The 22,131-nt window shown below is 45.5% G+C and overlaps 1 protein-coding gene across 2 annotated transcripts in view; it reads left to right on the top strand.

The window, feature by feature from the left end:
* SLC13A3 (solute carrier family 13 member 3) overlaps positions 1–22,131 on the top strand; it is an 86,652-nt gene that overhangs the window by 22,524 nt on the left and 41,997 nt on the right. For both annotated transcript variants that reach the window (XM_042230225.1, XM_027977271.2), the window contains exons 2-3: positions 5,539–5,804; positions 8,695–8,858. In XM_042230225.1, the coding sequence (XP_042086159.1) occupies positions 5,539–5,804; positions 8,695–8,858 (430 nt within the window). The remainder of the gene's footprint in view (positions 1–5,538; positions 5,805–8,694; positions 8,859–22,131) is intronic.

The following is a 22,131-nucleotide window of genomic DNA, read 5'->3' as shown; positions in this document are numbered from 1 at the left end:
AAAACGGAGATAAGCCTGGGGCCTACTTCATAAGGCGGTTGTGACAGTCACAACTAAACTGAGATCATGCAGGGACAGTAGTCGGAATGGTGTCTGGCCCGTAGTACGTTCTCAGTAAATGTTGGTTCTTAGTAGCCTTACTATGGTGCTGGTGGTGGTTGCTCTCATATAAAGGATGATAGCTTCCAGTTAGATCATGCTCTAGAGAAGACAAAATGGAAGGGTGAGGCTTCTGGAATGGGGAAATTGGGAGGGGACCTGATAGTCATTAAAAGCATCTTCTCTGGGGACAGTGGGAGCACCGATGAGACGTGATGGAGGGACACAGATGGCAAGGCCAGGCCAGTGAGCTTCAGAGGGGTTCTTTTGATCTAGGAATTTGAGAGATTCCACGGATGCTAGAGATCTAGAGCAGGAATCTGGCAAGGGCAGCCGCGGATCATGCAGAGATGTGAAGCAGTACAGAGCGCAAACTCTGGAGTCAGGCCACCTTGAGTTCAAATCCTGGGTCTGCCTCACTAACTTAGGGCAAGATACCTGGCTTACCCCCTTTGCCTCAGTTGTCCCATCAGTAAAATGGATATTAATAATACCTGCCTCCAAAAGGAGCTATGGAATGGAAAAAGCTAATGCATGTAAATTACTAGGAAAAGTACCTGGCCAGTTGTAAGCACTTGTTAGCTCTCGTTATACTCGGAGTCCTTTAAATGTTTAAGGGAAAAGAGTTTAAAAATTAGAATTTCTGTTTAGATGTGCCGTTCACGAATTGCAACACCACCATGGGACCGAATTATCTGGGTCATAGCTTCACACGCATGACTAAACCAATGTCTTCTGTAATCCCCTCTGAAAAATAATAGGGCCTCTCGTTAAATGAATTAATACATGTCAAATGCCTGGAATTTAATAAATACTCAAAACATGTTGGTGGTTGTCATTATTACTATAATTATTCTGCTGCATACTGATGGGAGGCAGGATTGAGAAGGCAGTTCTAAACAGAGCTTCTCAGAGCTCAAATTTTCCAAGTGACCTCAACTATTATAATATTCTTTTCCATTTGCTTCATACCTTTGTCAGGATAACCCAGGTAACAGGGTTACTCTGGCCTCACAAAATGGATTGAGAGGTGCTCCTTTTTCCCCTCTATTCTCTGGAAGGATTTGGGTAAGATAGATATTATTTAGTCCTTAAACATTTGGTAGAATTACCATTGAAGCCAGCAGGGCTTAGAATTATTTTTTGTTTTTTTGCAGGGGGATTTTTAATGATTGATTCCATTTCTTTCAAAGTCAATGAAATAGTTTTTCTATTTCTTTCTCTAATAATTGAATAAGTTATGTTTTCCAAGAAGTTTTCTATTTCCTCCAAGTTATCAAATTTATTGGTATCAAGTGGTTCATACTATCTATTTAGTATCCTTTTGAAGCTGTAAGATTAGATCAGTTCATGAGGGTGGGGATGGAATTGTGCTATGTGCTAAGTCACTTCAGTCGTGTCTGACTCTTTGCGACCCTATGGGCCATAGCCTGCCAGGCTCCTCTGTCCATGGGATTTCCCAGGCAAGAATACTGGAGTGGGTTGCCATTTCCTCCTCCAGGGGATCTTCCTGACCCAGGGATCGAACCCAAAACTCTTTGGTCTCCTGCCTTGGCCCGTGGGTTCTTTATCCACTAGCGCCACCTGGGAAGCCTGGGAATGAAATTATAGCTCTTATTAGAAGAAAGCATGTTTCTCTATGCCTGGCACCAAAGAAGGACCAAGTAAGGACGTAAGGAGAAGACAGCCATCTATAAGTCACAAACAGAGTTCTCCCCAAATCTGCTGACACCTGGACCTCAGAGCTTCTGGTCTCCAGAACTGTGAAAAATAATTGTCTACTGTTTAAGCCACCCAGCCTATGGTATTTGCTTGATATCTTTTTCAAATACCTATTGGCCTGTCAGGTGGTATATAAATCAGGATAGATGTGGCGTATCTTCCAAAGCCAGCAGCAAGCTTTGACAGCAAACAGTTGTATTATTTTTAAACGATGGATGCATGATGGAGCATGATACCACACATGGGTTGAAGAATATCAAGTTTGCACCAGAATGACCTTGACTCCTTGGGGGCTTTCCATGTTTGTTCTTCTGCTTGGAGGCCCACAACAGTGACTGGAGCCTGTGTACTTCTGGCTCACGAGACCCAATGGCTAGATTTTCATGAATTTTGCTAGCTGGTTGTTGAACATAGTTGTTGACCTATTTAAGGTGAAATTTTATGAACTGGTATTAAATAAAATGTATCAAAACAAAGGTAGTATATAGTCAAAGCTCATTACTTCCTAGTTGTGTTACTATTTTGTAAGGTCTTGATGTTATTCACACCTATGGTTATCTACTTCTACTATCATTCACCTCTAAATGTGCAGTGGAAATACTGTATAGTGTTGTTATACTGTCCATCTCTGAGCATTCTGTGCCCAGTGATGTAAGTTGGTGGCTTGAAATCAGCCATGTGGAGGTATTCACACCACAGAAATCAGTTCAGTTTAGTTCAGTTCAGTCGCTCAGTCGTGTTCAGCTCTTTGCGACCCCATGAATCACAGCACGCCAGGCCTCCCTGTCCATCACCAACTCCCGGAGTTCACTCAGACTCACGGTCATCGAGTCCATGATGCCATCCAGCCATCTCATCCTCGGTCGTCCCCTTCTCCTCCTGCCCCCAATCCCTCCCATCTTTTCCAATGAGTCAACTCTTCGCATGAGGTGGCCAAAGTACTGGAGCTTCAGCTTTAGCATCATTCCTTCCAACTCAGCAGTGGCCACAGGACTGGAAAAGGTCAGTTTTCATTCCAATTCCAAAGAAAGGCAATGCAAAAGAATGCTCAAACTACTGCACAATTGCACTCATCTCACAGAAATCAGTAAACACTACAAATCAGGGCTTGGCTTATTGTTTGGGTGCTTGTCTAGTCTTAAGGTGATGGGAAAATTTAAAAATGCAGATCACACTTAAAATGTATTGTCTATAGCTGTGACATTATGAATAGCACAAAAAATGAGGAACTTTTGGTCCAACGTTTTTTCATGTGGATCATTTTTTTAAAGTCTTTATTGAGTTTATTACAATATTGCTTCTGCCTTATGATTTGGTTTTTTGACCATGAAGCACGTGGGATCTTGGCTCTCCAACCAGGGAACAAACCCGCACCCCCCTGCACTGGAAGGCAAAGTTGTAACCACTGAACCGTCAGGGAAGTCCCCTCCTCCAGTATTTGAAAACCATCATTTGATTCAATAAAGAAGACACACCATTGATAAATGGACTAGTCATTGAGTCCATTTTGTCTTAATAATTAATATAAAGGAAAATATAACTAACATTCCAGGTGGCACTAGTGGTAAAGAATTTGCCTGCCAATGCAGGAGATACGGGTTCAATCCCTGGGTCTGGAAGATGCCCTGGTAGGAAATGGCAACCCTCTCCAGTCTTCTTGCCTGGAAAATTCCTAGACAGAGGAGCCTGGTGGGCTATAATCCATGGAGTTGCAAACAGCTAGACATAACTTAGCACACACACATTCATAGTGGAACTAAACTCATTGATCGATGACTTGAGTGAATTCTTAGCTGAATTGAATAGTAATTAAGAACTTTTACACACACATAGCTGCAGTTTTTCAGAGAGTCAGTTGTTAAACATTTCCCAGCACACCACTTGAGGAATACTGGGTGGGTAGAGTCTGATAAGGTCACTTGAGCTTGAGAAGAACTATTGAAAATGGTCCTGTGATTGGCACAGATTTGCTGGTAAAAGTGCATGACAATATCTCAGTCATTTTCCTAGTCTCAACTCCCAGTCTGGTCAGGAGTAATGTTTGCGGAATGGAAGACAGTGAGTTGTAAGTACTGTGAGCATTGTCTCTGAGTTACAAGTATTAGTCACGTCAAGAAATACTTTGGGTTCCTACTAAAAGTTCCAGACACTGCTCTTGGCTTCAGGGACACAATCCCAGCCCTCCTAGAGTTTACATTCTAGTGGAGGAGAAAACCAGTAAGGTATAAACATCTGCTTTCAGGTTAATTTCATCAGTCAACTTGACCGTGCTAAGAGATGCCTAACTCGTTGGTGAAACATTATTTCCGAGTGTCTGTGAGGATGTCTCTGGAATAGACTGCGTTTGAATCAGCCTCAATCTGTTTTGCTTTGGATCTTTGAAATTGCATTGTCAGGCTGTCCTAGATTCTAGTAATCAGCTGACAATTTGGTTAAGAGAGTTGGCTCTGGAGGCAGACTGCTTTGGTTCACAGTCATTGCCTCGCTAGTGACCTCCTTGCATCTTAAATTGCCAATCCATCAAATGGTCATATTAATTGCACCTACTTCACTGGGATTTTGTGAGGAATAAACAACACCTGGTACTTAATAACCCAAGGTTGTTGCTGTTGTTTAGTCACTAAATCATGTCTGACTGCTTTGCAATACCGTGGACTATAGTCCACCAGGCTCCTCTGTCCATGGGATTCTCCAGGCAAGAATACTGGAGTGGGTTGCTGTTTCCTCCTCCAGTGGATCTTCCCCACCCAGGAATCGAACCTGCATCTCCTACACTGGCAGGTGGATTCTTTACCACTGAGCCACCTGGGAAGACCAATAACCCAATAAATATCAGTAACTATTGTCACTCTTCATAGAGTGTGTACCAGGTATTGGACATGGTGCTAAATGCCGTGTATGGGTGCAGCAGTAGCCTCTGCTGCTCTCTCTGCATCCCCTTTGGCACTCACCATCCTGCACAGGCCAGCAGCTTCTTACTGAACCCAGGATGCTCGGCAGGAGCATGTTCTCCAGCTGCTGCACAGGGCAGGCCCGAGTGCTGGGGAGTTAACGCTCCCACAAGCAACCCTCAACCAATGATGACCAAGAGTTGGCAGCTTCCTTGCCTCCCGGGGGGACTGAGGCCTGATCTACCCTTTCTTCAGGGGTCCTGATCAAGATCGCACCCCACCTGCCCACAGTGGTAACCGTCTCGTTAAGACGGCATCTTGGCTTCCTTCTCTATTTCACTTCCTCAGTGCCCTTTCAGAGCTCTCTAGGATTGCCCATCAAGCAAACTACTTTCACTTTCACACACTCTCTCTTTTTGGCTGTGCCATGTGGCGTGAAAGACCTTAGCTCCCCCACCAGGGATCAAACCTGTGCCCCCTGTGGTGGAAACACTGAGTCTTAACCACTGGACCGCCAGGGAAGTCCCCCAAACCACTTTCACTCTCGTGCTCATCTCAGGGACTGCTTCAAAGACAATGGGGGTATTTCAAGTGACCTTCGCACAGTCCTATAAAATGACAGGTATGGCTCCCCCACTTTATAGTTGAGTAAAATGAGGCTCAGATCGGTGACACCACCTGGTCAAGGTCTGAGCTTTGGGCGCGTACCCTCTCCACTGCCTCCCCAAGGAATGTGCCTCAGGGATGGGCCTTGCACCAGGACCTCCTCTGTCCCCGCCACCCCAAGCTCTGCTGACCCTCCTAAGCTTGCATCTCCCCGCTGCAGGAAGGTCGCTGCCTGTTTGTCATCCTGCTCATGGCGGTGTACTGGTGCACCGAGGCCCTGCCCCTCTCGGTGACGGCCCTGCTGCCCATCGTCCTCTTCCCCTTCTTGGGCATCCTGCCCTCCAACAAGGTCTGCGCCCAGTACTTCCTGGACACCAACTTCCTCTTCCTCAGCGGTCTGATCATGGCCAGCGCCATCGAGGAGTGGAACCTGCACCGGAGAATTGCCCTCAAGGTCCTGATGCTCACCGGGGTCCAGCCAGCCAGGTAAGGCCAGGTAATGGGGTCCAGCCCAGGGGTGGGGAGGCAGAGGGACCCCATTCTCAGAGCCCAGCCCCACCCTTCCTGCTCTGATCATCCGGAGTGACAAACTCATCATGTCCCACCATCCACTTGTTCATTCATTCCCCAAATATTTAGTGAGCCCCGCTCTGTGTGCCAGACACAGTGCTAGGCTCTTGGGCAGTTCTCAAAATTACATAAGAATCACTTGGGAGTCAGTTGAAACATTGGTTCGCAGACCTCACCCCAGGGATTCGTGTCCAGTAGGTTTAGAGAGGGGCCGTGTTAGCAGTTTGACTCAGGTGACTTGGGGCTGAATCCTACCTTTCCTGTTCTGGGAGTGACCTCTCTCTGCCTATAAAATAATGATATGAGAGTCTGCACAGTAAGTACTGGCTCTGTCATCCTGATTTTCTATTTACCAGCCAAGGTGACCCAGTGGGTGGGAAGTGGATGGAAAGATGGCCTTGGAGAGACAAGGAGATAGGGTCCATTCGTGCGGGGCCTCAGGACTCTTGGATAGGATTCAGGCTTTCATTTTAAGAGAACTGAATGGCCTTTAAAATGAAGTTGTTGTTCTTTTTTTTTTTTTTTTTTTTTTTGCAGTTTGCTGCATCTTAAGGCTTCCTTCCCAGTAATGTTATTTAAATGCATAAAGCACATGTAGGACTTAAAACAACAACAATCACAGCAAAATGAACTTATCCAAATAATGTTTTAAAACCACACAAATTCGTGATAGAAAAAAATTTCTGAGAGAATACCATATGAACTTCTTTATTAACACAATAAACGATGAGATCTAGTGACAACCTAGTAATTGTAGTTTTGAGGCTGTAACCAAGTCCCTTCTAATAATACTGAACTTTATTGTTTTCATTAATCACTGAAGGAAATATTCAATTTCTATTGAAGTGAAAGTGAAAGTGAAAGTTGCTCAGTCGTGTCTGACTTTTTGGGACCCCATGGACTATATAGCCCATGGAATTCTCCAGGCCAGAATACTGGAATGGGTAGCCTTTCCCTTCTCCAGGGGATCTTCCCAACCCAGGAATTGAACCCAGGTCTCCTGCATTGCAGGCGGACTCTTTACCAACTAACCTATGAGGGAATATTAGATCTTAGTAAAGTAGAGCTTCATTTACTCCCATCATTTCCGTCCTGAATTATATCCATGGCCCCTCTGTCTATGAATCTCTGCTTTAAAGAATTCTAAGCTGGGGATTGACATGACTAGATTGGCATTTTTAAAAAATTCCTCTTGGTTGCCACGTGGGGAGCAAATGAGGCTGAGAAGCTGGATGCCGCCCAGGTGACTTCCTCCTAGAGGAGGTTATATCTGACACTGAAGAGAGGCTGAGGCTACTGTCAAATGCGTTTTAGGGTTTGTTGTTGTTCAGTCACTAAGTTTTGCCCAGCTCTTTGAGACCCCATGGACTGCTGCACGCCAGGCTCTCTTGTCCTTTACTATCTCCCAAGTTTGCCCAAACTCATGTTCATTGAACTGGTGATGCCATCCAACTATCTCAAGCTCTGTCGTCCTTTCTCCTCCTGCCCTCAGTCTCTCCCAGCATCAGGGTCTTTTCCAATGAGTCGGCTCCTCATATCAGGTGGCCAAAGTATTGGAGCTTCAGTAACAGTCCTTCCAATGAATATTCAGGGTTTTAAAGTTATAACAATGAAAACAGTATGACACTAGTTCAGAAGCAGATTTTTAAAACACATAATAAATAATCTGGAAGAAATCTAGATCTGTGGGGAAGGGAAGGATTCAATAAATGGTAGATATTGGTATAATTGATTCATTAGAAAAAATCTTCTTAGATCTGACTTTGCTTTATCAGTTTAGTTTAGTCGCTCAGTCGTGTCCGACTCTTTGCGACCCCATGAACCAGCACACCAGGCCTCCCTGTCCATCACCAACTCCCAGAGTTTACCCAAACTCATGTCCATTGAGTCGGTGATGTCATCCAACCATCTCATCCTCTGTTGTCTCCTTCTCCTCCTGCCCTCAATTTTTCCCAGCAATGGGGTCTTTTCAAATGAGTCAGCTCTTTGCATCAGGTGGCCAAAGTATTGGAGTTTCAGCTTCAACATCAGTCCTTCCAGTGAATACCCAGGACTGATCTCCTTTAGGATGGACTGGTTGGATCTCCTTGCAGTCCAAGGGACTCTCAAGAGTCTTCTCCAACACCACAGTTCAAAAGCATCAGTTCTTCGGCACTCAGCTTTCTTTATAGTCCAACTCTCACATCCATACATGACCACTGGAAAACCATAGCCTTGACCACACGGACCTTTGTTGACAAAGTAATGTCTCTGCTTTTTAATATGCTGTCTATACATCTAAATAAATTCCAGGTGGATTAAGAGTTCAATGTAAAGGAAAAAACCCCACTAAATTTGGATTCCTATTGGTGGGAAGGACCAAGTGATGGCAGGCAGTCCGGGCATCAGTAGGCATGTTTGGGGGCTGATGAGAAATTCAGCAGAGCCTGAGAGGGGTGCCTGGGAAGAAGGGATGAAGGAGAGGAGGCTGGAAAGACTGTTGAGGGTAAAATAGTGAAAAATCTTGGTGTCAAGGCATCTTTTTTTCTGCGATGGGTGCTATTGAGGATTTGGGGGCAAAGGAGAGAAAATTTAAGGTTGGTTCCCCTCTGGAACTATTTTACCTTGGGTACCTGAGGTCAGTTCACTTACCTACAGCTAGTCAATTTCCTTAAGAGCTAGAATAAGCATGCTGAGCAGATTTGGTTTCCACTGGTCACTGGCTTATCCTCACTGGGCCTTGACTTTCCATCTGTAGACAAGTGGGATGCAAACTGGGACCAGGGGCCCCGGTTCTAGATCTGCCCCTAACTCCCTCTGTTCCCAGGCTCATCCTGGGGATGATGGCGACCACCTCGTTTCTGTCCATGTGGTTGAGCAACACTGCCTCTACCGCCATGATGCTGCCCATCGCCAATGCCATCTTGAAGAGTCTCTTCGGCCACAGGGATTCTCATAAGGACCTCAGCTGGGAGAGTGAAGAGACTGCGGGTAAGTCTGTGGGAAGGGACTGGGAGCAACTCCACCAGGGTAGGAGAGTGGGAGTGGGAATGATCAAGCCATGTCGGGGAAGGCAGAGGGGATGCACTTATTGAGCACCTACTATGTGCCAAGTTTAATAATGAGAATAACTGAGGATTAGCTAAATCAAACCACAGTACCGTTTGTAAAAAGTGCATTTATTGAGCATTTACTATGTACTAAGCAATGAGTTAAACACTTTACGTACATTACCTCCTTGGCCTCTCAAAACACCCTTATGAAGTAGGTACTATGTAAACTGAAACAACAACGAAATGTACTTCAGTGAGATTGGCAAAAATAAGAAGGCTGGAGAGTGCCCAATGTTGGCAGGAATGGGGGCCGCTGGAACTCTCTTTGCTGCTACAGAGTGTGAACAATCAGCCTTTCCTAAGGGCATTCTGCAAATATTTAATAAAATTAAGGGTTCATATACCCTGGAATGCAGAAATTTAACCCTGAATGCAAGTACCAAAAGTCCAGAAGGAGGCTCATGTCATGTGACCATCTTTGGCGCAGCAATCCCTATGGTATGCTGGGTCAAGGCCAGGGTTCAGATACAGCCACCACCGCCAGTAATGGAGGAGGTAGGTTGTGGAGAGCACCCTCACTGAGCACCAAACTGCTTTCTGGAGGAAAGATTCAGAGGCATATAAAGTTATATAAGCCTTCTCCATTGGCTCAACAGTCAAGAATACGCTTGAAATGCAGGAACCACAGGGAATGTGGGTTTGATCTCTGGGTTGAGAAGATCCCCTGGAAGAGTGCATGGCAACCCACTCCAATACTCTTGCCTAGAGAATCCCATGGACAGAGGAGCCTGGCGGGCTACAGTCCAAAGGGTTACAAAGAGTCGGACACGACCGAAGCAACTTAGCATTCACGCATATTTATATAAATCTTGTAAAACCTAGCTGTGATTGGGAAAGCCAGAATGAGTCATATTGGTTTGGCCCAAAAGTTCGCTGGGCTTTCTGTAACACCTTATGAAAGTGAAAGTGAAAGTCGCTCTGTCGTGTCCGACTCTTTGCGACCCCATGACTATACAGTCCATGGAATTCTCCAGGCCAGCATACTGGAGTTGGTAGCCTTTCCCTTCTCCAGGGGATCTTTCCAACCCAGGGATCGAACCCATGTCTCCCACATTGCAGGCGGATTCTTCACCAGCTGAGCCACATCAAAACTCAAGGATCCTGGAGTGGGTAGCCTATCCCTTCTCTAGGGTATCTTCCCGACACAGCAACTGGACCGGGGTCTCCTGCATTGCAGGCAGATTCTTTACCAACTGAACTATCAGGGAAACCTGTAACACCTCATGGAAAAACGCAAACAAATGTTTGGGCTGACCCAAGAGAACACAACACCATTATGTAAATTAAAAATACTTAGAAAAGACAGAACATTTTGCAAGAACATAAACAAAGGAAAAGCTACACATTCAATGCATCAGAGGGGTTGCTTTGAAAAGGACAGAATTGGGAAATGGGGATAAAAGGGACCAAATTAATAAATAAATAAGAGTGGCCTCGTGCAACACAGAATGAGAACCTACTGTGAGCTGAGGAATTAGACTCAGTTAAATCTCAGAAATTGTGTTCTAAAGGTGACAAAACACAAGTGGCTGCCATATCTTTAAATGACTAAATGAGGGCTCAGAGAGGAGAACTGACTTCTCTGAGTCACACAGCATGCAAATGGCAGAGCACAGCTTTGCACCCAGGCAGCCTGGCTACAGAGCCCACTCCCTTCCCCGTGGAATCAGCAGCATCAGTGAGAATTCTTTTGGTTGCAGATAAGAGGATGCCTGTCTGCAAGTGACTTAAAGAACAAAGGGTTATCTTCCTTGTCAGAGAAGGGCAGTGCCAGGTCATTTCACAGACACAGGGATGTCAAGACTGTTCACTGGCTTCTCTGTGATTCCCTTGGTCTTCCCTTCCTAATTTCAAAATGGCTGCCATATCCTGTCTGCTTTAAAACGTCTTTCTTTTTGTTTACACAGTTCAGTTTAGTTGCTCAGTCGTGTCCAACTCTTTGTGACCCCATGAACTGCAGCACGCCAGGCCTCCCTGTCCATCACCAAGTCCCGGAGTCCTCACAAACCCATGTCCATTGAGTCAGTGATGCCATCCAACCATCTCATCCTCTGTCGTCCCCTTCTCCTCCTGCCCTCAATCTTTCCCAGCATCAGAGTCTTTTCAAATGAGTCAGCTTTTCACATCAGGTGGCCAAAGTATTGGAGTTTCAGCTTTAGCATCAGTCCAATGAACATCCAGGACTGATCTCCTTTAGGATGAACTGGTTGGATCTCCTTGCAGTCCAGGGGACTCTCAAGAGTCTTCTCCAACACCACAGTTCAAAAGCATCAATTTTTCGGCACTCAGCTTTCTTTATAGTCCAACTCTCACATCCATACATGACCACTGGAAAAACCATAGCCTTTATTAGATGGACCTTTGTTGGCAAAGTAATGCCTCTGCTTTTTAATATGCTGTCTAGGTTGGTCACAACTTTCCTTCCAAGGAGTAAGTGTCTTTTTATTTCATGGCTGCAGTCAGCATCTGCAGTGATTTTGGAGCCCAGAAAAATAAAGTCAGCCACCGTTTTCACTGTTTCCCCGTTTATCAGGAGATGACAAGAGTGAACATCAACACTCTAGGAATCAGTGAACTAAGATGGACTGGAATGGGTGAATTTAACTCAGATTTAACTCAGATGTTTATGCAGATGTGTTTCAAGGAGGTTTTTAAATTGATATATAAGAGGGCAGAGATTGCAATCTCAATTCTTCCTTTGCAGTTTTAATAATAGAACCCCCACCTTGGCACATGACTGTGCAGAGAAAAGGCTGAATGTCTCAGCTTCCCTCGCAGTTAGATATGGTCATGTGATCACGATTAGCCAATGGGGTATGAGTAGGAATGGTGTGTGCAGCTTCTGGTCCTTCCCTGCCTGCTTCCTACTCCGTCTGGCTGAGATGTGAATAGGATGCTGCAGATGACAGATGCTACCTGGGACCCAAAGATGGAAGGTGTGTGTTGAGAGCTGAGATGGTGGGTCTGCCGCAGTACCTTTCGATCATTTACCCCAACAAACACAACAAGACTTATCTATGAAACCGTGACCCTTGTGTGTGCTATTTTTTCGAATATGCATGAAGATAATTACCTATCTGTTAAAAATCTAAACTCTGATTCATGTACCATCTAAGTTGGCTTCCCAGGAGGCTGAGTGGTAAAGAATCTGCCTGCCAATGCAGAAGCCGCAGGAGACATAGATTCGATCCCTGGAGGGCATGGCAACCCACACCAGTATTCTTGCCTGGAAAATTCCAGGAGACTGGGGGCTACAGTCTCTGTGGTTGCAGAGTTGGACACGACTGAGTGACTGAGTACACAGGCACACACCATCTGAGTTCATCTCACTTACTGTGATACGGGCATTTCTCCGTCATGCAATCAAGGGTCTTGCTTATTTTCTTTTCACGACAGCCCTGAATGCTAGAAATAGTTATGTCCTTTACAGGGGAGGTTCAGAGAGGTGACATGGTATGTCCAGAATCAATCACATTGTTGATGAAGTGGCAAAGCCGTGATCTATACAAGGTCAAAGTCTTCCATGTGGGCAGGAAGAGATGTTCTATGGCAGGGGTCAGCAAACTCTTTCTGTAAATGACAAGACGGTAACATATTTAACCCTTTGCTGGCCACTCTGTCACAACCACTCAAACTCTGCCCTTGCAGGGAGAAACCATCCATAGATGATATGTAAATGAGTGGGTGTGGCTGTGGTCCAATGAAATTTTGCTTGTGGGTGCTGAAATTAAAACCTTGTATAATTTTTACATCACAAAACATTATTCTTCTACCGATTTTTTTTCCATCCACTTAAAACCATAGCTGGCAGGCAACAGGCAGGATTCAGCCTGTGGACCACAGTGTGCAGATCTTGAGTATTCCCTAGCAGATGCCTAGTAATGGCTCAGACAGTAAAGAATCTGCCTGCAATGCAGGAGACCAGGTTCGATCCCTGGGTTGGGAAGATCCCCTGGAGAAGTGCATGGCTACCCTCTCCAGTATTATTGCCCGGAGAATCCCATGGACAGAGGAGCTTGACAAGTTACAGTCTGTGGGGTCAATTTCAGTATTGGCTTTGTCAGTTTTCAAACTGTTTCCCCTGAGTCCTGGGGCTCCAAGAGACTGCCTCATAGTCACTGGGGTGGCAGCAAGTAGTTAACTCTGCTCCTTCTATCATTTCAAACCAGCTGCTCCCTCTTTATAATACGTTATACCCTGAGCTTCCAAGTAACTGTCTCTGATGTTTGTTGAGCACTTACTTCGTGCTAAATAGGTCTCATCTTAGGGCCTTACCCTTGAATGACATGGAACTAGCATTGACCTCATTTAGAAGAGTGGAAAAGGAGGGAGAAACTGAAAAAGTGGTTGATTGTAGTCCCCAAGGTCACGTGGTTTCAAAACAGCAGCTCCGGTATTTTGAATCCAGTCTGCTCGACTTTACAGTCTGTCCTCTTCTGTTAATCTGCCTCCCACAGAAGTCTTCCCCCCTCCCCCAAGAGTTTAGTGGCAAAGGGGGAAAAAAGTGTGAAAGCCAGTTATGTGAAAGAATAAGCAAAACCTGAGACTCAGGAAGGGGAAGGGGCTTGCCCAAGGTCACACACAGTGTCAGATCCAGAGTCTCTTCCCCTACTCTGCAGGATGTTGGGAGGCAGGAGACCCGGCGGGGGGCGGGAGCAGACACCTGCTTTCATAGGCGGTGGGATCAGAGAGCAGGGACTGGTTAATGATCAGCCCTCAGACCTAAACCAGGTAATTCCAGGGCAAAGAGACATTCATTCCCTTTCATCCACTTTCTGTGTTCTGTCCCGGTGGCAGGAGGAGAGGGCAGGGGTAGACGGAGTGGAGACTCTGGTCAGGGGCCAGGCCAGGGTGGAGGCTCCTGGAGGCTCAAGGTCCCTGAGGGGAACCTAGAGCAGCAACAGTGAGGGTGATGTGAGCTGCCATTTTCTAAAGACGCCCTGTGCCTGTGCTAAATTTTTCAGACCCATTCCCTCATTTAATCTTCATAACCGTACTATGAAGAAGATCATCCCCATTTTAAAGATGAAGAGACTGAGGGTCAGAGAGGCAAAATGATTTGCCCAAAGCAACATGGTGCGTTAGTTGCCGAGTTTTGTCTGAATCTGGAATCTGTGCTTACAGGCACGTGCCAGGATGAGATAGACCTGGGGCAGGGCAGGGCTCGCTGGACAAGACCCTGGGGGTCCTCAGTCTTGGAGGGCAGCCCCGCTGCTTCTCTGAAGTTCTGTTACACACTTGGCTCCTTGCACTGCCTGGGGGATCAGGGCCGCATGGGTGGTGGTTTCTCCAGCATCCTGCTACAATGCATGCTCCGATTAGATCCTGCACTTCATCCCTGAAGGGGTGGCCCATTTCACAGAGGGCAAAACTGATGCACAGAATGGTGAAGTATTTGCCCAAAGCCCCTCAGCCAATAAGGGGACCACCAGGCTTTTGAACCTAGACTCTACAATGCTTTCCTCTCCTTTTTTCTGCCCAGAGAAGGCTGGCTCGGGACCTCCCTGGTAGTTCAGTAGCTAAGACTATGCTCCCAATGCAGTTCGATCCTGGGTTCAATCCTTGGTCAGGGAGCTAGATCCCACATGCTGCAATTAAAGATCCCTCGAGCCGCAACTAAGACCCAGCACAGCCAAATAAATTAACTAAAAAGAAAGAAAAAAAGCTGGCTTGCCACCTATGTCTTTCCTTTAGGAATGACAAAGATGCCATCATTTCAAAAGCAGTCTTGTCGGCTGAGCTAAGCACTGCCCTCTCCTTCCCTCTTCATTCATGAGGCTGGGAGAGGGGCCTCTTCCCAAGGCTCTGTCCTCATCTATAAAATGAGGACAAAACCTCCCATTTTGTGTATATCATTGTGAAGCGTACATGAGAATTGAGATCCTGGCACACAGACGTGGGTAATACGTGGCAGTTACATAGTTGCCATTATATAAAAACCAGTATAAGGGTTCCAAGAATCAAAAAGAGTGGGTAATAAGACCTTACACCTTGATTCAGATTGAAGTTTCCCATGACTCCTAAGTGAGAAGGATTTATTTGTTGATTACCCATCTCCATGAACTCCAAGTTCCAAGGGAGCTTCTGTCCATCCTTTTCCTTGCTGTGAACTATGGTATTGTTCACCTAGAACACTGTTTGGCATGTAGTAGGTGATCAATAAATGTGTGGAATCTATCAATTAATAAACAAACCAGTTACTGAATTGCTCTAAGCCTCAGTTTCCTAATATATAAAATGGAGATATAAATCCTTACTGCCCAAGTGGTTGTGAGTGTTAAATAAATGAACAGGTGTAAACCTACCTACCCTGGGGGTCTTTGTTCTCCCTGGGGTGCTCTTTTCCAAATTTGACGCAAGAACTCTTTCCTAAGAGCCTTTCACTTCAAGAATATTTCAGTCATGCTGGGGAGGTTACATTATAGTTAGATGTTCTAGGTTTGAGCCAGGTAGATGCCTTTGGAGATGGGGCAAGACTCAGGGGTGGCAAATCAACAGTCCTGGGAACAAGCCCGACTCTGCCATTAAAAACTCTGCCCCCAAAATTCAATTGGGTCATTATGATGACCCAATGGGTCATCTCAATCCCGACCTTACCCTATCTGTCCAGGCCTGTTTCCCTAGGTGTAAAGAGGAAGGTAATAACCCTGCCCAGCTCTCCCAGGTTGTTCCCAACTGCTGTAAGATTACAAATGTGAATGTTCAGCTCCCCCTTCCTGATACCAGCTCCGGGATTGTTATTATTTGAATAAGACCTTACATAAGCACCAAGCTCCTAACCAGCCAGTGATTTCTGGACCCAGGGAAGTTACAATCTTTGGAGACTTTGGCCTGTTTTCATGTGGTCATGTGAGTCACCGTGGTCACAGGAAGCAAAGGGATGAAGGGCTGAGTAGCACCTTGGTTTTCCAATTTTTTTTTTTCTACTTCATCTTCATTGACCTTATCATCATCGTTATTCAGTTCAGTCGCTCAGTCATGTCCAACTCTTTGCGACCCCATGAACTGCAGCATGCCAGGCCTCCCTGCCCATCACCAACTCCCAGAGTCCCCCCAAACCCATGTCCATTGAGTCGGTGATGCCATCCAGCCATCTCATCCTCTGTCGTCCCCTTCTCCTCCTCCTTCAATCTTTCCCAGCATCAGGGTCTTTTCAAATGAGTCAGCTCTTTGCATCATGTAGCCAAAGTATTGGAGTTTCAGCTTCAACATCAGTCCTACCAATCAACACCCAGGACTGATCTCCTTTAGGATGGACTGGTTGGATCTCCTTGCAGTTCAGGGGACTCTCAAGTCTTCTCCAAAACCACAGTTCAAAAGCATCAATTCTTCGGTGCTCAGCTTTCTTCACAGTCCAACTCTCACATCCATACATGACCACAGGAAAAACCATAGCCTTGACTAGATGGACCTTTGTTGACAAAGTAATGTCTCTGCTTTTTAATATGCTATCTAGGTTGCTCACAACTTTCCTTCCAAGGAGCAAGCATCTTCTACTTTCAAGGCTGCAGTCACCATCTGCAGTGATTTTGGAGCCCCCAAAATAAAGTTGGCCACTGTTTCCACTGTTTCTCCATCTATTTCCCATGAAGTGATGGGACTGGATGCTGTGATCTTCGTTTTCTGAATGTTGAGCTTTAAGCCAACTTTTTCACTCTCCAATTTCACTTTCATCAAGAGGCTCTTTAGTTCCTCTTCACTTTCTGCCATAAGGGTGATGTCATCTGCATATCTGAGGTTATTGATATTTCTCCCGGCAATCTTGATTCTAGCTTGTGCTTCTTCCAGTCCAGCGTTTCTCATAATGTACTCTGCATAAAAGTTAAATAAGCAGGGTGACAATATACAGCCTTGACATACTCCTTTTCCTATTTGGAACCAGTCTGTTGTTCCATGTTCAGTTCTAACTGTTGCTTCCTGACCTGCATACAGGCAGGTCAGCTGGTCTGGTATTCCCATCTCTTTCAGAATTTTCCACAGTTGATTGTGATTGGCACAGTCAATAGCTGTGTTAAAGGCATCGTTATTAGAGGGAAATAATACTTGGTATCAAACTGTTTCACATTACTAATGGAATGGAACTAATTTGCATAAAGAAAAAGTAAAGTCTCTCCTTCCTAATCTTAATTGCTACCAATAAGTACTGTTTACAGTCGTGTGTGTGTGTCTGTGTGTCTGTGTGAATATCCTCCTCTGCTTTGTCTGTGGGCTTCCCTGGTGGCACAGACGGTAAAGAATCTGCCCACAATGCAGGAGACCCAGTTTCGATCCCTGGGTCAGGAAAATCCCCTGGAGGAGGGAATGGCAACCTGCTCCGATGTTCTTGCCTGGAGAATCCCATGGACAGAGGAGCCTGGCGGGCTACAGTCCATGGGGTTGCAAAGAGTCAACTTTGCAAGACTGAAGCGACTTAGCATGCATGCATGCCTTGTCTGCAGCCCTAGGGTTTTATATCCGGCTCTCCAGATCTGATGCTGGCAACGACCAGGTTCCAGGGATGAGAAAGGGGCCAGGTAGGGACTCTGGCAAACTGGTGAGCACACACAACCCCCTACCCCGTAGGGTCATGGACAGCCACTGGAGACATCAGTTCCACATCTCTAAATTCAAGGACGCTTTCTCAATCCTGGCTGCACAACAGAACCAGCTGTAGAGCTTTCAAAAAATACTGAGGTCCCAGAGCCTCTAAACCAGAACCTCCAGAGTGGGACCTGGGCTTTCTCAGGACATTCTAATGTTCATCCAGGGCTGAGGAGGACAGGCTGTGGTTATACCTGAGATGCTGGTGAGCTTTGCAAGTATCTGATGCTGCAGGACAGCTGTTCCTGACCAAGTTAAGAAGAGTACAGAGTGAGTGAGGGATGGGTGGCCGCTGGGAGTCACTGGGTCAGAGTTTTCCCTGTCTGGTCAGCCTCCAGGGAGTGACTCTGCATCCCACCACCACCCCAGCATCAGTGTCCTATGAACAACCATTCACTTCCTGCTTTAGTGCCCTGGCCTCCAGCCTCAGGCGTTGCATTTGAATGTGAGCTCCCACCATGGGAGCCCTGAGGCCCTTTCCCCATGGCCCAGGGTGAGACGATCTGAATTTACCCTTCAGACCCCAGCCTTAGGCACAGTAAAAACGACAGTCGGCCACGGTGGAACCCTGCTCCCTCGTACCAGCAGGAAAAGAACAGCCCAGAGTGGAGAAGGGAAGAGACTTCCCCAAGCCCCTGAGGTCAGACAGGGAAAGGGCCAGAGCTGCAATCTAGACCCTTCCTCCTTTGTCCAAAGTGGCCAAAGCGCATTTGTAGGTAAACAGGCTGAGTTTGTTATCATTGCTGCAGTGAGGAAACATACACACCGTGGGCAGTGACAAAGAACTCAGAGATATTAGAAAGAACCTCCCACTATTCAGACTTTGGTTGAAGCATTTGGGGTGGGGATGGGGACCTAAGGAAGCAGGGTTTGCTTTAGGTTGGGTGCTGTCAGAAACTGGTGGTCCAGTGGCTAAGAATCCACCTTGCAATACTGGAGATATGGGTTCGATCCCTGGTCGGAAACGAAGATCCCCCATGTCGCAGGGCAACTAAGCCCACGCACTGCAAGGATGACCCAGCTCAGCCGAAAACAAAGCGAACAGTAAAAGGAAAACAAACCTGTGGACAATTCTGTGATTAGGTAAGAAGTAGCCATTTCTTTAGCAAGAGAAGGGGATGCTTGGCATTTTGTGGGTGGCAAGTGGCTTTGTGCTTAAACAAGATCACAGTGTTCTCAGTCTGGCTCATTTTATCAGTCTCAGAGTAACTGGAGTCAGTGATGTGTAAGATTATCTAGGTCCAACAAGAGGATGCTGTGTCGTAGCTGGGTCAGACCAGTTCCAGACTCCAGGGGCCATTTTCTTGTACTTTCGTAATAGTAACCCACATTTCCTCACTAGTGCTCAGATTCCTGTTAAATTTTTAAACTCAGGGGCTGGCAAACTTGGGTGTACCAAATCTAGCCTGCCACTTGTTTTTCATCTAGCCTGTGAGCTAAGCATAGCTCTTATGTTTTTAAATAGTTGTATAAATCAAGCAGAAGATTTTATGACATGTGAAGATTATGTGAAATCTTCAGTGTCCAAAAATAAAGGTTTAGTCACACTTATTCATTTCCGTATTATCTAGGGCTGCTTTCATGATACCATGGCAGATTTGAGTAGTTATAACAGACATCATATGGCCCCCAAAGCCGAAAATATTTACTGCCTGGCCTTCTGCAGAAGAAGTTTGCTGGTCCTTGCTTTAAATGGTGTTTCAGTTGTTCATGCTGCTACAACAAAAATACCACAGGCTGAGTACTTATGTCTCCCTATTCTGGAGGCTGCAAAGTCCAAGATCAAGGCACCAGCAGATCCAGCATCTGTTGGGGGCCTGTTTCCTGGTTCACAGACCGCCTGGCTATCATCTGGCTGTGTAGTCACGTGGTAGAAGTGGCAAGGGAGTTCTGTGAGGTCTTTTATAAGGGCGCTAATCCCATTGATGAGGGCTCCACCCTCATGACCTAGTCACCTCCCAAAGCACTACCTCTTAACACCACCCTCAGACTGGGGATTTGGTTTCAACATTTGAATTTGGAAGGGGGTGGGAAGGAATGAAAATATTCTGTCTATAGCAAATAAATCAATTCTTTAATTCTCTTGATAACCCCAGGGGAATTATTACTTTTATGGATTAAAGAAGTTCAAGGAGATTAAGGGATTTATCTAAGCCAGTTTCTTAACTTTGGCACTATTTGACATCTTAGATGGGAAAATTCTTTCTTGTGGGGGTGACTTATGTACTACAAGATGTTTAGCAGCATCCCCGACCTCTGACCATTAGGTACCAGTAGCACCCCCACCACCTTCATCCCCGTTGCTACAATCAAAAATTTCTCCAGACATTGTCCAGTATCCCTTGGAAGCAGCATCAACCCTAGCTGAGAACCACACTGACCTAATGTCACAAAGCAACTGATGGAGACTTGACCCCTGAACCCATGTGTTCAGTTATTAATCACACTTCCAATGCCCAGGGATGGATCTTTTGCTCTTGGTGATGGTTTCAGCTGCAGGAAATTTTAATCTCTTCAGTTTTCTCCTGTGGGGAGGCTGACCTGTCAAGCAAGGGATTCTTTAGAAATGAAGTCATATCCTTTTCTGACTCTCCTCTGCTCAACCTCTCCCCTGCCTCCACTCCCAACTGGCTCAGAGGAGAAGCTAAAATTCTTACGGTGAGCCCCAAGACCTCTGTGTGATCCAGACCACTTTCTGCTACCCCAGCCCCTGCCCCATCTCCCACCTCCTCCTAATCTCCCTCTCCATCAGGCCCCTCCAGCCCCACTGGTCTTCCTTCTGCTTCTCAACATACCAGACACACGCTCACCTCAGGGCCTTTGCATTTGCTGTTCCTGTTGCCCCAGTCCCTCTTCCCACAACTCTTCGTATGATTGACTCCTTTTAATCCTTGAGGTCTCAGCTCACATGCCATCGGCTCATCTGTCTCGTCTGTTGACCTGATCACGAGTCTACCTGCTCCTCCTCCCCACTCTGCAGTCACTTCCATTGCTTCGCCCAGTTTTACTTTCTCCACCACTTTCATCGCAACCCGAATGTTTTGGTCTTCTTGGAGATTTTCAGAGCCGCCATGGCCTGTATTGGAATTTCTTCCCTCTGCGGGTTTTTTGGTTTCATCTTTATTTTGAATGCCAGAGCCTCCCTTGGGGCAGATCTTCTGAAGAGGGAGCCAGGTGAGTTCGTTGGATCCATCTGGAGAAATACAAGCATACCCCTTTTCCTGTAAGATTAATTTCCCAGATTTCCATTGTTTAGTTAGCCCGTCTTCATACCAAATGGGCAGAGGAAGAGAAGTGTCCTTCAATTCCTCAAAATGTTTTTCCGCTCTTGTCAAGATATCTCCTTGTGGTAAGTTTAAAAAGTTTAAAACAAATAAAGCTCTATTAACAATAGTTATAGGATTAAAGAATATCTTGTGTTCAGTTCAGTTCACTCGCTCAGTCGTGTCCAATTCTTTGTGACCCCATGAATTGCAGCATGCCAGGCCTCCCTGTCTATCACCAACTCCCAGAGTTCACTCAAACTCACGTGCATCGAGTCGGTGATGCCATCCAGCCATCTCGTCCTCTGTTGTCCTCTTCTCCTCCTGCCCCCAATCTCTCCCAGCATCAGAGTCTTTTTGTTGGAATCTAGTAAAGTCTGCTCTGGATAGGGAAGATAGAATTGTTCCTGTGCATTCCCCCTTTTTAAATTTTTTTATTTGTAGTTTCAGTGTGTGATGTGCTGTTCAACTATGTCTTATGCTTGTGGATTATAAGGAATGCCTATAATATGTTTGATTAAAAAAAAGATTGTAAAATTTTTTTGAATTGGTTAGAGATATAAGCAGGACCATTGTCTGTTTTTAGGGAACTAGGTGTTCCCATTACTGCAAAGCAAGCTAACAGGTGGGTTATAACAAGTTGTGTAGCTTTGCCTCAAAAAGGTGTGGCCCATATAGAAGAAGATTTGTATCAATACAGACATGTAAAAAAGAAGATGGAGAAAGCTCAGGGCATTGAGTCACATCCATTTGCCATAATTCATTGGGTTGTAATTCTCGAGGATTGATACCTTGTGAAATGGGTCGAAGGTGTTGGGGTCTACAAATAGAGCAATTATTAATGATTTCTTTAGCATGGCAGTATGGAATTTTCCAAATCTGGTATAAGGAGCCAGCATTATTATGGAATAGAGCATGTTGTTCTTTGGGAGTAGAAAAGAAACAAGTTTATCAGTTTGTTCATTACCATGAGTCATTGGACCGAGAAGGCCAGAATGTGCTCAAATACGAGTAATATATAATAATGGATTGTGATTCAAGAAAAAGTTGTTGAATAATAGATTGATTAGAATTTATGGTAGAAGTTTCTATAATTTTTAATACAAAAACTGAATATGAAGAATCAGAAACTATATTAATAGGGTAAGGATGTAGGTGAATAACCTGAATAAGAGCATATAATTCATTTTGTTGAGCAGAATGAAATTTAGTATAAAAGACCTTATATTTTTTGAGACACCCAAATGAGGCTTTAGAGTTTTTAGTCCCATCTATATAGAAAACATCAGCTTGAGGTATAGGTTGGGA

The sequence above is a fragment of the Ovis aries genome, chromosome 13, assembly GCF_016772045.2.
Source record: "Ovis aries strain OAR_USU_Benz2616 breed Rambouillet chromosome 13, ARS-UI_Ramb_v3.0, whole genome shotgun sequence".
Taxonomy (NCBI): Eukaryota; Metazoa; Chordata; class Mammalia; order Artiodactyla; family Bovidae; genus Ovis; species Ovis aries.
Note: the sequence above shows the minus strand (reverse complement) of the source record. Positions and strands in the feature narration are given on the sequence as shown.